General features: G+C 44.6%; 1 protein-coding gene across 2 annotated transcripts in view; it reads left to right on the forward strand.

The window, feature by feature from the left end:
- The window catches only part of LOC125232023 (unconventional myosin-IXAa), a 66,238-nt gene extending 53,425 nt beyond the window's left edge, over positions 1-12,813 (forward strand). For both annotated transcript variants that reach the window (XM_048137633.1, XM_048137634.1), the window contains 10 exons: positions 3,610-3,723; positions 4,105-4,254; positions 4,633-4,817; positions 6,025-6,190; positions 6,604-6,776; positions 7,117-8,610; positions 8,769-9,047; positions 9,477-9,689; positions 10,198-10,386; positions 12,296-12,813. In XM_048137633.1, coding sequence (XP_047993590.1) covers positions 3,610-3,723; positions 4,105-4,254; positions 4,633-4,817; positions 6,025-6,190; positions 6,604-6,776; positions 7,117-8,610; positions 8,769-9,047; positions 9,477-9,689; positions 10,198-10,386; positions 12,296-12,412 — 3,080 coding nt within the window. In that variant the 3' untranslated portion in view covers positions 12,413-12,813. The remainder of the gene's footprint in view (positions 1-3,609; positions 3,724-4,104; positions 4,255-4,632; positions 4,818-6,024; positions 6,191-6,603; positions 6,777-7,116; positions 8,611-8,768; positions 9,048-9,476; positions 9,690-10,197; positions 10,387-12,295) is intronic.
- Positions 12,814-13,112: the final 299 nt, after the last annotated feature.

Genomic DNA, 13,112 nt, shown 5'->3' on the forward strand with positions numbered 1-13,112 from the left:
GCGCCATCAGTGTCGACACATACTTGGCTGTCTTTATACCACGATAGACCGACTTAGCATCATCAAGTCATAACTTATTTAAGAGGCTGTTAATTAAAATTGCTGCATTTTTCTCTCTTTGACGACGTTCTTTATGGCCAGCAAGCATGAGAGTTATGTTATGATTATGGAAGCTTCGCGCGTGCGCGTTTTTGTGCGCGAGCCTAGGATGCGTGTGCGACGAAAGGGCAGAAATAATGACAAAATCAAGCGTAGGCAATAAATTGTGTTAAACCACTATTTGCACTGACATTTTATGAGACAGATTCATATTAATTGGACTGTTCGACATGGTTAAAACCATACCAGACTGGCCAATCAGAAGGAAACAATCGGCCAAGACTTGATGCTAGATGCATAAAGCTTCCAAAAGCATAACTTAATGTATTTCCTATCGTAAAATTAATACATTATGTATCATCATACACCCTCAATGAAGCCATGGAATGCGAAGAACTGTGAGAGGCGCGAGGTTATGAGTAATTGGTGCAGAGTGTGCGCGCCGTCATTATAGACACCTGGCCATACATTCCATTTGCAGTACGACATAAAGTCTAACATACCCATAAACCAATTTAACTGAAACCTCGAGAACCTTAACAAAGTATACATCGACTAGTGTCTTCACCGGCGCGACTGATCTTTCGACTGGCCCGTTCTTGCAAGGATTCGGAATATCTTATAACATTCCCCACTGAGCGAACTGCTTCAACTAAAGAGTGAAGACAATTCTATTTGTTCCGCGGGTAAAAAACTATCTTGCAGGCACGCTAGTCTACTATGTGGCAGGCATAGGTTAATGAAATTGCACTCGCTTTTCACGCGACAATTCTCATTTGTATTTGTTAAGGTTTTTCAATGCCTTCTTTGATACTTTTTAGGGTTCTGTAGTCAACTAGGAACCCTTATAGTTTCGCCATGTCTGTCTGTCCGTCCGTCCGTCCGTCCGTCCGTCCGTCCGTCCGTCCGTCCGTCCGCGGATAATCTCAGTAACCGTTAGCACTAGAAAGCTGAAATTTGGTACCAATATGTATATCAATTACGCCAACAAAGTGCAAAAATAAAAAATGGAAAAAAATGTTTCATTAGGGCACCCCCCCTACATGTAAAGTGAGGGCTGATATTTTTTTTCATTCCAACCCCAACGTGTGATATATCGTTGGATAGGTATTAAAAAATGAATAAGGGTTTACTAAGATCGCTTTTTGATAATATTAATATTTTTGGAAATAATCGCTCCTAAAGGAAAAAAAAGTGCGTCCCCCCCTCTAACTTTTGAACCATATGTTTAAAAAATATGAAAAAAATCACAAAAGTAGAACTTTATAAATACTTTCTAGGAAAATTGTTTTGAATTTGATAGGTTCAGTAGTTTTTGAGAAAAATACGGAAAACTACGGAACCCTACACTGAGCGTGGCCCGACACGCTCTTGGCCGGTTTTTTTTAGTATAGCTTACAATCGAGTCTGTAATTACCTAGCTATTTGATTGTTTTGGATCATGATACATCTTTATTAAGTAGGTAGGCACAATATCATTAAAACGGCCTTGTCCATCGCCGGAAACGCCCAGGATACCTCGCGTTCACGTTCACGATTTCTCGCATACCTACGAAACAGAATGAGTCAGTAGCGAATTCAAAAGAATGTAAATTTTGGCTGTAGAGTTCTCACAGACATGAAGAGCTGCAATTAAATTTAATAATTTCTATTATAATGTTTGAAAGCGGAAGATGATGGTACTACGAATGTGCTGAGCTAATGACGACAATTTATATCTGAAATTTTCTGACAAGTAGTTGAACTGGTGTAATCATCTATTCTTTCCCGGTTATTGCCGTGGAAACGACAGAACTTCTTTCCATCCGTAATGCAAAGTTCATAACAAAAACTTGGGTCACGAAAAATTATTAGTTTTTTGATGTGGCATGTTGTGCACTGGTTGGCAGTTGTTGACTTGTATATTCGTAGCTATTTGTAAACAAGTGTTCTGCAGACTTTTTGCTGAAAAGTGGTTGCAGGTCATCTCACGGGGTGACCTCTTTCTGCCAAATTTGGTGACGCGCATCAGATCGTGAATGGAGATGCGTAGTTTTGGATGAAAGTGGCCGGAGAGAGGCCGCCGCCACGGGCCTCTGTCCTTCGATCGCAGGCTAATAAAAAGGTTTTTGACGCTATTCAAGGTACCACCTCAACGAGTTCGGGACTTTAAACGTATTTCAGAAGGTCCGGGTTCGCTTAGCGCTGTATGCTGCGCTCGCGCGACCGGTTGTCCCCTCTCCCCCCTCGCCTTTATGCCCTGGGCCCCCTCAAGCCCCCGTAATAAGATCAGGTGAATTCCATGTTCGAAATCGTAAACTTAACATTGCAAGGGTTTTTTACTAATATCCTCGCAAGTCAGTGTTGTTGGGACGCGACCGGGCCGAAGAATGTGGAAACACCTGTTGCAACTAGTTGTAGATATTACTACAAGCTCCATGCAAACTGGTTTTTTGAATTTTCCCATGAAAGGCCTAACGGTTCCTCTTGGATCTAGAGTTATTTGACTTTGAGAGAGGATCTTTGTACCTACAATTTGAAGACTGTTTTGATATTGAGGTATTTTTTATAAAGCGTTACAATACAAACTTCTTCTTCTAATAATTCAAGAGTTTCTGTGATAACAACATACAAAGGATTGACGGCAAAGTGGTGTTTCCGTAAACAAATTGCCTACCTACTTACTTTTTCGACTACATAGGTAGGTAGTATAATTTCTTATCTACTATATTTTCACCCGGTTACTGAGAGAGACATAATATTTTGGTTTAGCATTAGCATCCCATATTATGCACTTTACTGCACATTACAAACACCCCTCAATTGCTAACAGTGGCACTGAAACGAGCAGTTTCATGTGCTGTCCATCCATTTTTGGGAATACAGGCATAAGTTTACGTATGTACCTACACACGCTAAAAAAATCATCACTCCTACAGCCGAGTAACGAGCTAGTGTCGTCAACTCATCAAGTTCCCGGTATTGGCATGCGCACGGCGTGGCGGTCATTTCCCACCGTTGTTTTTGTCGTCATCGGCGCACTTTCATTGCTCGCGATGCCCTTAAGATATCGTGTTCCTGTTCTGGACTAAAAACTGTATCACTTACCTAGAACTAGATTTTAATTCACGACCAGTTTGATGATGAAGATGAAGATGAATAGGATAGATCTTGTAGCGTTAATTACTTTTTTTACGCTGCTCCGTATCTAACACGCCGTATACGTGCCTTGTTCTTCTATAACTTGTTTGTATCGCTATTCAAAAGGAACATACATTTATTAATTATTTGAATGTAGGTGCATCATCAGCAATTCGTACTTTCTCTTTCCTTCTTGGAAGAACATGTTGTTCTTATATGAATCCAAAAACGAAGGATATTTTTACCTTATCTTCGAACGTATCTTAACATGTAATAAGAAGGTCTGTTTGGTAAAAGAAACAGTCAAATTTAATTGCCCTAATATACCCTATCTAGACCCTCTATAACGTTTCTTAATTAGTTGCCTGACGCCAAGTTTGTTGTTTGCAGACGCGTCGTCATCGAACGAGGCAGTCCACCTGCAGCGGCGGCTACTGAGCCTCAGCTCCGAGCTGGTGACGTTGCGGAACCACCTGCATGTGGGCGCCAACGCCCCGCAAACAGGTATCTATAAGTCTATTCTGTATTTATACAGTGTTATACTTCGACATTTCTGAATAGGTACTTTATTTTCGATGTATCTTAATTCTCACTTATAAAACATCGGAAGGGCTGACCGCAGTGAATAAGAAAATTCATATTATACCAATGACAGCAACCACTATTTCGAAAAGTTGCATTGCTCTTTTTGCATTTTTTAATTATAACCTGCATATGTACCTAGTAAATACCTACTGTATTTCTTAGAAGACGATTTTTGATATGCCTCTGACGGAGACGTATTTTGACGATTTTTTTCTGACTTGCAAAATGGAAATGCTTGGAACTGCCCTGACTGCATTTGTTTTCAGAAACATTTTTGACTAACTTAATAATTATGAACAGCTACAGGTGGAGCCAGTGCCGCGCCTACCAAGCCCGGTACACCGCAGCCAGCTGTCCCGCCACGCGCGCCACACTTGCTGCCGCCGCCGGCGCCGCCCGTGCCGCTCGCAGCCCCACCACAGCTCCCCACTCACCCACCAGCTCCACCAGGTAATGATGAACAAATAGTGCCAACGGTATCTAGAGATAACTTTGAAGCTGGCGCCCTTGCCACTAGCGGCCCCGCTCCAGCCTTCCACTGACCAGCTCCTCCAGACAATGATGAACAACTGCTAATGGTACAGCTAACCTCGAAGCTGGCGCTCGTGCCGCTCGAGGCTTCGCCACAGCTTTCAACTCACCCATCCACTACACCAGGAAATAATGACCAACTAATAGAGCTAGCCTTGAAGGTGGCAACTGTTGGTTAGTGCTGACACTGACACCGATGCACGATGCAATGCCGACGATAAATATGATAATATTTTAGTGTATGTTTCGTAACCTTTTCTCCGACTAAATAAATAAAAACAACTTGTTACGTTACAGAGAGCAGATGGCGTGGAGGCGCAGCGCCGCCGGCGCCCGTAGCGCCCGCGCCAACGCCGACGCCGACGCCGCCAGCCACGAGCGGCGCCGCCGACGTCGATGACTTAATACACTTGCGCGGGCCGCTCACGGAAGATGCAGTGGTGCGCGCGCTGCAAGCGCGGTTCTACCATAACAAATTCTACGTAAGTTCCCTATAGCCTGTAGATTAGATACATAAGGAATTTAACTTTACCTAGTACATTGTTGTTGATTGAGCATCAGTTTTTGTAAACGTCAAATGTCTATAAAATTATGACGTTTACCTAAAGTATGCCCTATCAAAGACTTGCTTATTTGGTCTGACTCTAGTAGTAGTACCAAGAATGCGAAATTTTCAGAATATTATCTGTTCAGTAGATTCACCTTTAAAGGCAGTTTATGTGTAAACGGAGTTACTTTCTCATTCACAATATTTACGGATATCACTCGGCGGTGACTCATATCCCTATTACTAATACGAACATACATTGAGACACTAAAGAATTTTATTGTAAGCGAAGCAAATGCCCCATTCATTTTTTTCGAAACCGTCCCAAACAGAGCCCTTATTTGAAACCAATATTCTCACCAGCCTGTGAGCGTTTCATTCTAAAACAGCTTAAATACTCAACCGTTATAAGGGTATAAGCCCTTCGTATCCTGTGATAGTGGGGACTGTTTTTTGTTGTACCTGTCGCGGCGCCGGGCAGGTAACACTACCTGCGCATTGTCACGGGATGGTTTACATTTTATGAGTGTATATTTGCTACTAATGCGCGAGTAACGAGACCATTGATACGGCTTTCATTGTGTTTTATTATCATATGGGCTCCTAGGAATTGTGTAAAGGACAATTGCCTTCTGAGAAAGTAATATAAAATGAAAGTGTACCTACAGCTACAATTCACATAGGAATACATGATCTACATGATTCCGTGTCTAATTTGACTACGCAATCTACATAGTCATACTAAATTTTTCTTAGATCAAATTGGTGTACCGATGGCCGAGTGGTTGAGGCATCCGTCCGGTTAACGGAGTACGCTGGTTCGAATCCAGCTTGGAACACTTGGAGGCATTGGTAATTTTTTCTGTGTACGAGTATATGACATTTATTTAATGTTTACAAAATTTTTGTCGTGTAAATTCTTTACGCACTATGATTTCTGCATTGCACTACTCTATTTCACTTCAGATACGACAGGAGAATGAGGAGAAAGGACACATCTTCCTTTGTTTTGCTACAAATAATTCGGATGTTTTTGTTGTTTCCTAAGTTATAATATTTCATAAATTATCCCTAAACCAGAAACAGGATAATATGCCAATTTTTGAAAATAACAGTAAGTAGATATCTGTTTCCATTTCTAGACGTGGATCGGTCCAATCCTAGTGGCGTTGAACGGGTACACGGACGGGAGCAACGCGCTGACGTTATCGGCCGCGCGCGCGCAACGGCCGGAGCTGGCGCGGCTTGTCCATGATGCAGTCAGGCATCAGGCAGACACCGGTTACCCGCAGGCTATCATACTGTCAGGTATGTACGTTGCCCAAAGATAGTCCACTGAAAACAAGAATCTTAGACTTTCTTTATGATCTATTAGGAGATCGGTCCAATTCTAGTGGTGCTGAACGGGTAAACGGATAGAAGCAACGCACCATATAGGTATAAGCAAAATGCTTAACACACACGAGCGCGGCATCCCAAATTCCCAATTTGATAGTCCGCGGGTGATGGGGTCCCCAGACGCCGGAGGACCATAGGAGCGTCACGCACGAATTTATCAAGAAGCAAATATGGATTATTACTATTAGATTTATTAGCATTCACGAAGCCGCGTGCCTTGCTTTGTATTGTCATGTTAGATTTGTCAACTGCAAGCGTCATCGTGAATGACACGATCTGTAATGTAATGAAGTAGTTATTACCTATTGTCATTTTAATTACAGGTGTATCGGGATCGGGCAAAACCTACGCGTCGATGGTGCTGCTGCGGCGGTTGTTCGACGTGGCAGGCGGAGGGCCCGAGACCGACGCCTTCAAGCATCTGGCGGCCGCCTTCACCGTGCTTCGCTCGTTGGGCGCTGCGGCCACGGCTGCCAACTCGCATTCTTCGCGAATTGTAAGTTAAATCTTCAAACAATCCACTTCAAATGTTAAAATTATTGGATTGTTTCACGTGCATATTTCCAATACCTAACTTTGCTACCATTTGTATTTTACTAGCTTTTGCCCGCAGCTTCGCTCGCGTTAGAAAGATACAAAAAGTAGCCTATGTCACTCTCCATCCCTTCAACTATCTTCACTTAAAAAATCACGTCAATTCGTCGCTCCGTTTTGCCGTGAAAGACGGACAAACAAACAGACACGCACACTTTCTCATTTATAATATTAGTATGGATGTTGGTGATACTGTACCTACCTATGTACGTACCTACTAATAACTTTGTATTTTATCTCAGGGCCACTTCATCGAGGTGCAAGTAACGGACGGTGCACTGTACCGGACCAAAATCCACTGCTATTTCCTCGACCAAACGCGCGTCGTCCGCCCGCCGCCCGGAGAGCGCAACTACCACATATTTTACCAGCTGTTAGCCGGACTCACTGCCGAAGAACGCACTGCGTTGAGACTCGAAGGCTACGCGCCCCAAGATTTGCGGTACCTCGCTTCGCCAGCGCCACGACGGCCGGACCCTGATGACGCGACACGTTTCCTCGCCTGGAAGACATGTCTTGGAATCCTCGGCATTCCATTTTTGGATGTTGTGCGAGTTCTGGCTGCAGTGTTGCTACTTGGAAATGTCCAGTTTGCGGATGGTGCAGAAGGCGCTGAAACGGCTGGTGACGCTGAGCTGCAAGCTGCGGCAGCTTTGCTCGGAGTAGCGGCACCAGCTTTGCTACGTGGACTGACAACGCGAGCTGCCGCAAGAGGTCGTGCTGCCGCCCGTGCACCTGCAACCGCTGCTGCGGCTGCCGCAGCACGTGACGCCCTTGCCAAAGCCCTTTACTGCCGCACAGTCGCCACCATCGTACGGCGAGCCAACTCGTTAAAACGCCTCGGCTCAACATTAGGCACATTGTCTTCGGACTCAAACGAATCAGTACACAACCAGGATGCGGCATCACGTCGCGCGTCGACTAATGGTGGGCGCGGCCGAGCCGGAGCCAAGTCCATGGCAGTGCTTAACGACGCAGTGCGCCACGCCACAGACGGCTTCGTCGGAATCCTTGATATGTTCGGGTTTGAAGACGCGGCTCCATCGCGTCTAGAACACCTGTGTGCCAATTTGTGCGCGGAAACTATGCAGCACTTCTATAACACACATGTTTTTAAATCATCGGCGGAATCGTGTCGCGAAGAAGAGGTGGGCGCGGCGGCGTTGGAAGTAGATTACGTGGATAATGTACCGTGCATAGATCTGGTATCATCGCTGCGTGGTGGGCTTCTGGCGGCACTGGACGCTGAATGTGCGGCGCGGGGGTCACCGGAGCAGTACGTGGCGCGAGTGCGAGCTGCTCATCGCGGCCATCCTCGTCTGGCCGAACCGCGTCAGGCAGGAGCGGCCGCCGCGCGCAGGTTCGCCGTGCGTCACTATGCTGGAGAAGTTACTTACGACGCCAGTGAATTCTTGGATGCCAACCGTGACGCTGTGCCCGATGAGTTGTTAGCAGCATTTGACACGCGTGCCTGCGAATTCGGTTTCGCGACGCATTTGTTTGGGGCGGAGTTGAAGATATTGGCAGCGGCGGGTGGGCCGTCGGGCGGAGTATTCCGGGCCTCGCCGACGGCGGCAGCTGCGGACGGAGGCTCTACGCTAACGCAGGACTTCCATACGCGGCTGGACAATTTGCTGCGAACACTGGTGCACGCGCGTCCACACTTCGTGCGTTGTTTGCGCGCGAATCACGCCGAGGCGCCCATGCTCTTCGAGCGTCAAGCCGTTGCCAAACAGGTACTTACCTACACGTAAATACAATTGTACATCTTATGTAAATTAAAATTTGAATTGGATTTTTTACTAGATGATTTCGGGTCGTTTTCGATCATAATACCGTACAATTAATTAAGTATATTATGACCATCATTAATATCATCATCTGCTAATTCCAGGTGCGCGCTCTCCAAATCCTCGAAACAGCTCAACTCATGGCAAGCGGCTACCCGCACCGCATGCGTTTCCGCGCGTTCGGCGCCCGCTACCGCGCGCTGTGGCGGCGCGGCGGCGGCGGCGGCGGCGGCGACTCGCTCGAGCGGGACGCGCCGGGCGCGTGCGCGGCGGTGCTGCGGGCCGTGGCGGCGGCCGCCGCTCCGCCCGCGCCGGCCTCGCCGGCTGCGGTGCGCTGGGCGCTTGGGAAGCGGCACGTGTTCCTTAGCGAGGGGATGAGACAGGTAATTTGTTGAACGTAATATGTAAAAATCACCATTATCGTATCAGCCATCTTCCGGATGTCGTCGACCTAACGACGTTCCCTTAAGAGTGCCCTTTTCGTCTGAGAGCAAACAACATTCTGTTAACACATTGAGCAACCTGACATACAGATGTCGTAGTGCGAAAAGATTTGCTTTCGTATTGTTACGGAAACGTACGAACGTGTTATGCTATTTCAGTCAGCCTCTGTACAAAATGTACTGACATTGACTGAACTAGCATGACAAATAGGAACGTTTCCGGAAAAATACGAAAGAAACCCTTTTCGCACTAGATCTCTGTACCCAAAATAAAGCTAAGAAACAAAACTATTAGCTAATCGGATCAGCTATCAAAACCAAAAAATAAAATACAAAATCACACTCACTATCATGCATCTTCTTATCCAGGTGCTGGAACGAATGCGGCGCGGGCGTCGCCAAGCAGCCGCCGAGTGCATCCAGGCGGCGTGGCGGCGCCACCGCGCGCGCCGCGCGCCCGCGCCGCCCGCGCCGCCGCGGCCCCGCCCCGCGCCTATTGCCGGTACTCCGCCGCCGGAGCCGACGGACAAGTGCGACCCACATCTGGTTTCGAGGACCTGCTCGCTTTTCGGGCTAGACTTGGTAAGTGAAGTTAGTTAAAAAAAAATATGAATTTACCAAAAATCTCAGGAAAAAGCAAGAAACTGCCTTCCTTTATTTATCTACAGAAAACCTACCACTTAAAAACATTCCAAAGTTGTATCTAAAGTGCCTTGTGTGTGGAGCTGTTCTTTACTAAGTTTATACAGAAGTCATTGCAATTTATTCCACTGATATTGACAAAAATTAGGCAGGCAAGCATGATCGCGTGATAAACAATACTTAGGTATAACGTCAGGCCGTCCTTTTCGCTCTTTTTGTAAGTGCGATAGGGACGCACCGATGGGATAAAGTTTATCCAACTAGTGTGCTACGCCCGCAGGTATTAATCATTCTAACTATGAGCCACTTGCTATGCCAAGCGTCCGCGTTAATAGTCAAGGCTGATGCCGCAACTGTGCATTTTAGCGCTGACGCCAACCGCTAGTGTGGGAATAGGGATGAACTTATCTCCTAAAGTCGTGCTTTCTGACCTAATCCATTTTAACAGGAGCGACCACCGCCATTACCACCATCGCGTGCTTACACCGTTGCTGGCGGCGTGAAGCTGGGCTACCCGCAACAACGAGCTGTTCTCTGCGAGTGGAACGAAGGCGACGCGGCGGGTGCGTTGCGGCTGCGGCCCGGCGACGTGGTCATCGCTGTCGGCGCCGCGCGGCGCGGACATGTGCATGTTCAGGTGTGTATTCTTACATAATATATGCAAACATCAAGCTCTTATCTCGGTTGTAGAATGTGTAAGTTGTCAACCGATAGTAGTTTGTGGCTTTAACGTGGAACTTACGTTACGTGGTTCTGGACTCATAGCGCCAGGACTAAGGATCCGTAGAAATGGTAAATAATTGCATTATAGAATGAAAACTAAAATCCCATTTAATCCAAAAGGCCTATTATTCAGTAGCTGAATTCTTGGATGAATAGAACAATAGAACACAAATATTGTTTCAAGGTTTTAATTGAGATCAAATGCTAATTTAGTCATTGCTATATTTATTATTCATGACACCCATCATTTTTGACATATTTGTATTCCTTTGTAAATAATATACCTATGTACCTAATTGTAAGACTGACGATGTATAATTAATACAAATAAATGAATATGAATATGAATGTCACTGTAAGTAGCTCCACCAATTGATAGCAACTATAAGGTATCAATTCAGTATCAGTTTTTGCATATACTACGTGTTTACTCCAAAGACGGCCCAGCAACGGGTGTTGTTCACTATTCGTTTGTGAAATTCTTAACTGTTAGTTTACCTTGTTGCCATGTTATAATGAAGTTCTTTATTAAGTAGGTAGGTAGGCACTTTAATGTAGTAACTAATTAATAAATTAATAGTTTAAAAAACACTATATAACACGCTTTTATAAATGATCCTGACCCACCGTAATACAGTTCACACTAGTACGGGGATCAGATGACACTTATCTTTTGGTTTTGTACCATAGTAAAATGTTAAAATTGTAAGTAGAATAAGCACCTTTATTGACTCAATAAAATATCTTTTATCTTTTAATTGGTGGAGCTACCTAGTCTGATCGATTCGACACAAAGTTAGCTAATTAGTGTTGTTATAAGACTAGTCTTGAAGACTTTTAAACCTTAAAGACTTGCAAACCCTTAAGACTCGGGCTTCATAGAGAGCTCAAGCCCCCTAAACCTCGAAGGCCTGTGTCAAGCTTTAAGAGCTCAAACAACGAGCTTTATATTAGGCAGATATTATTTATTTTTAACCCTTAATTTGACGTGTCGGTTTGGTAGATTTTAGGGTTCCGTACACAATGGGTAAAAACGTAAGTCTATTACTAAGACTCAGATATCCGTCCGCCCGAACAAGTCACCACGCTGTATCTCATGTATCTCAGGATACTAAAAAGTACGGAGTTCTCAGTGGGCGAGTCTGACTCGCACTTGGCCTGTTTTTTTACTTCTGTTGACCTTAGGACCTAATTTATTAAAAGCTCTTAAGACTTAAATGCTACAAACCTTATAGACTTAAACCTTCAAAGCTTAGGAGTCTTTAAAGCTTGAGGACTAAAGACTCGAGGATTCTGTGCTCGTAAGCAGCAACGCAAACTTATAAGGTTGAGGCTTATATGGTCCAGGCTTAAAGGTTCGAGGCTTTAAGACTCAGAAGTCGCGACTCGAGTTTTGTAGTTTACGCCTCAAAGCTTAAATTCACAACACTATAGCTAATGCATATACTTTGCTAATAATGTATGAGCTCATACGTATTAGACATGGTTTCCGGGCCTGGTCAGATATGCTAGACAATTGAAATACCACAGTTTTGGTTCACTACTTGAATATTGATTTATGATTATTAATCCACTTGTATTTCAAGATTTGGACTAATTCCAAGAATGTATTCTCAATATTCTCACGGTTGAAGAATGTAGTCTGCTGATTGTTTGAACATACACATATTTCCGACTTCCACAAATCACAGTTTTCCGCTACTTAGGTATTTATTTGACTCACTGATGTGATCGTTGACCTCTTATAATGCACTCCAAGAAGTTGAGATCACGTAATTACTTTTGAAATTTCTTTAGTTATATAATTTCATCTTGTGTCACAGGTCGGTACCAGGACAGTGGCAGTCCCGCACCGCGTGCTGGCGCCGCCGCGCGCGCCGCCGCCGCGCCTGCAGCCGCCGCCGCCCGCGCCGCCGCCGCCGCAACCCGCCTCTGCCTGACACCGCCCTATCTTTGTCATCCAAACATAATTATTGTCTGCGAGGTGAATTGTCTAATTTTCTAATTGGTGGCCAACTCGATGAAAAGAGTAATAATAGCAGTACCACTAGTACCAATCTTTTTAGGGCCACTTGCACCAACGAAAATGGAGTCCCACCATTTTATATGAAATTTGACGGTTGACAGTAGGCCTGGAGGGCTTTCAGAAATATCTGACAGTCTTAGGCCCACTTGCACCAACGAAAATGGAGGGTTGGGGATGGATAGGTTGTCTGTACATGACGTAAATCGAATTGAACACAAAATTTTCTGACATTAAGACATACAGTTCATCATGTCAGTGATTGACTCGACATGAAGTTAAGTTAGGTTCTATGACGTCACTACATGTCTGACAGCGTTTTCGGTGGCAAACTTAAAAAAAAATTACACACATTTTAATCGAAAATACGTAGACATACACTTTTAATACCCAAACTTTATAAACATTGGTTTCTTATGTCAAATACTACAGGAAACAATCATTTCTTGTGCCAAATTCGATAAGAGTCTAGTAGCCTATTTACCTACTATAATTTATTTATTGTGGTTGATAAAATATTTTGAAAGGACTGTTAACTGTAAATCCTCTTTGGAATTAAAAAATAAACTAAGAGTATGTCGAAAATGCATTTAGCCTCGCAGACAAAAAATGGAAGA

This window comes from Leguminivora glycinivorella, chromosome 12 (genome assembly GCF_023078275.1).
Source record: "Leguminivora glycinivorella isolate SPB_JAAS2020 chromosome 12, LegGlyc_1.1, whole genome shotgun sequence".
Taxonomy (NCBI): Eukaryota; Metazoa; Arthropoda; class Insecta; order Lepidoptera; family Tortricidae; genus Leguminivora; species Leguminivora glycinivorella.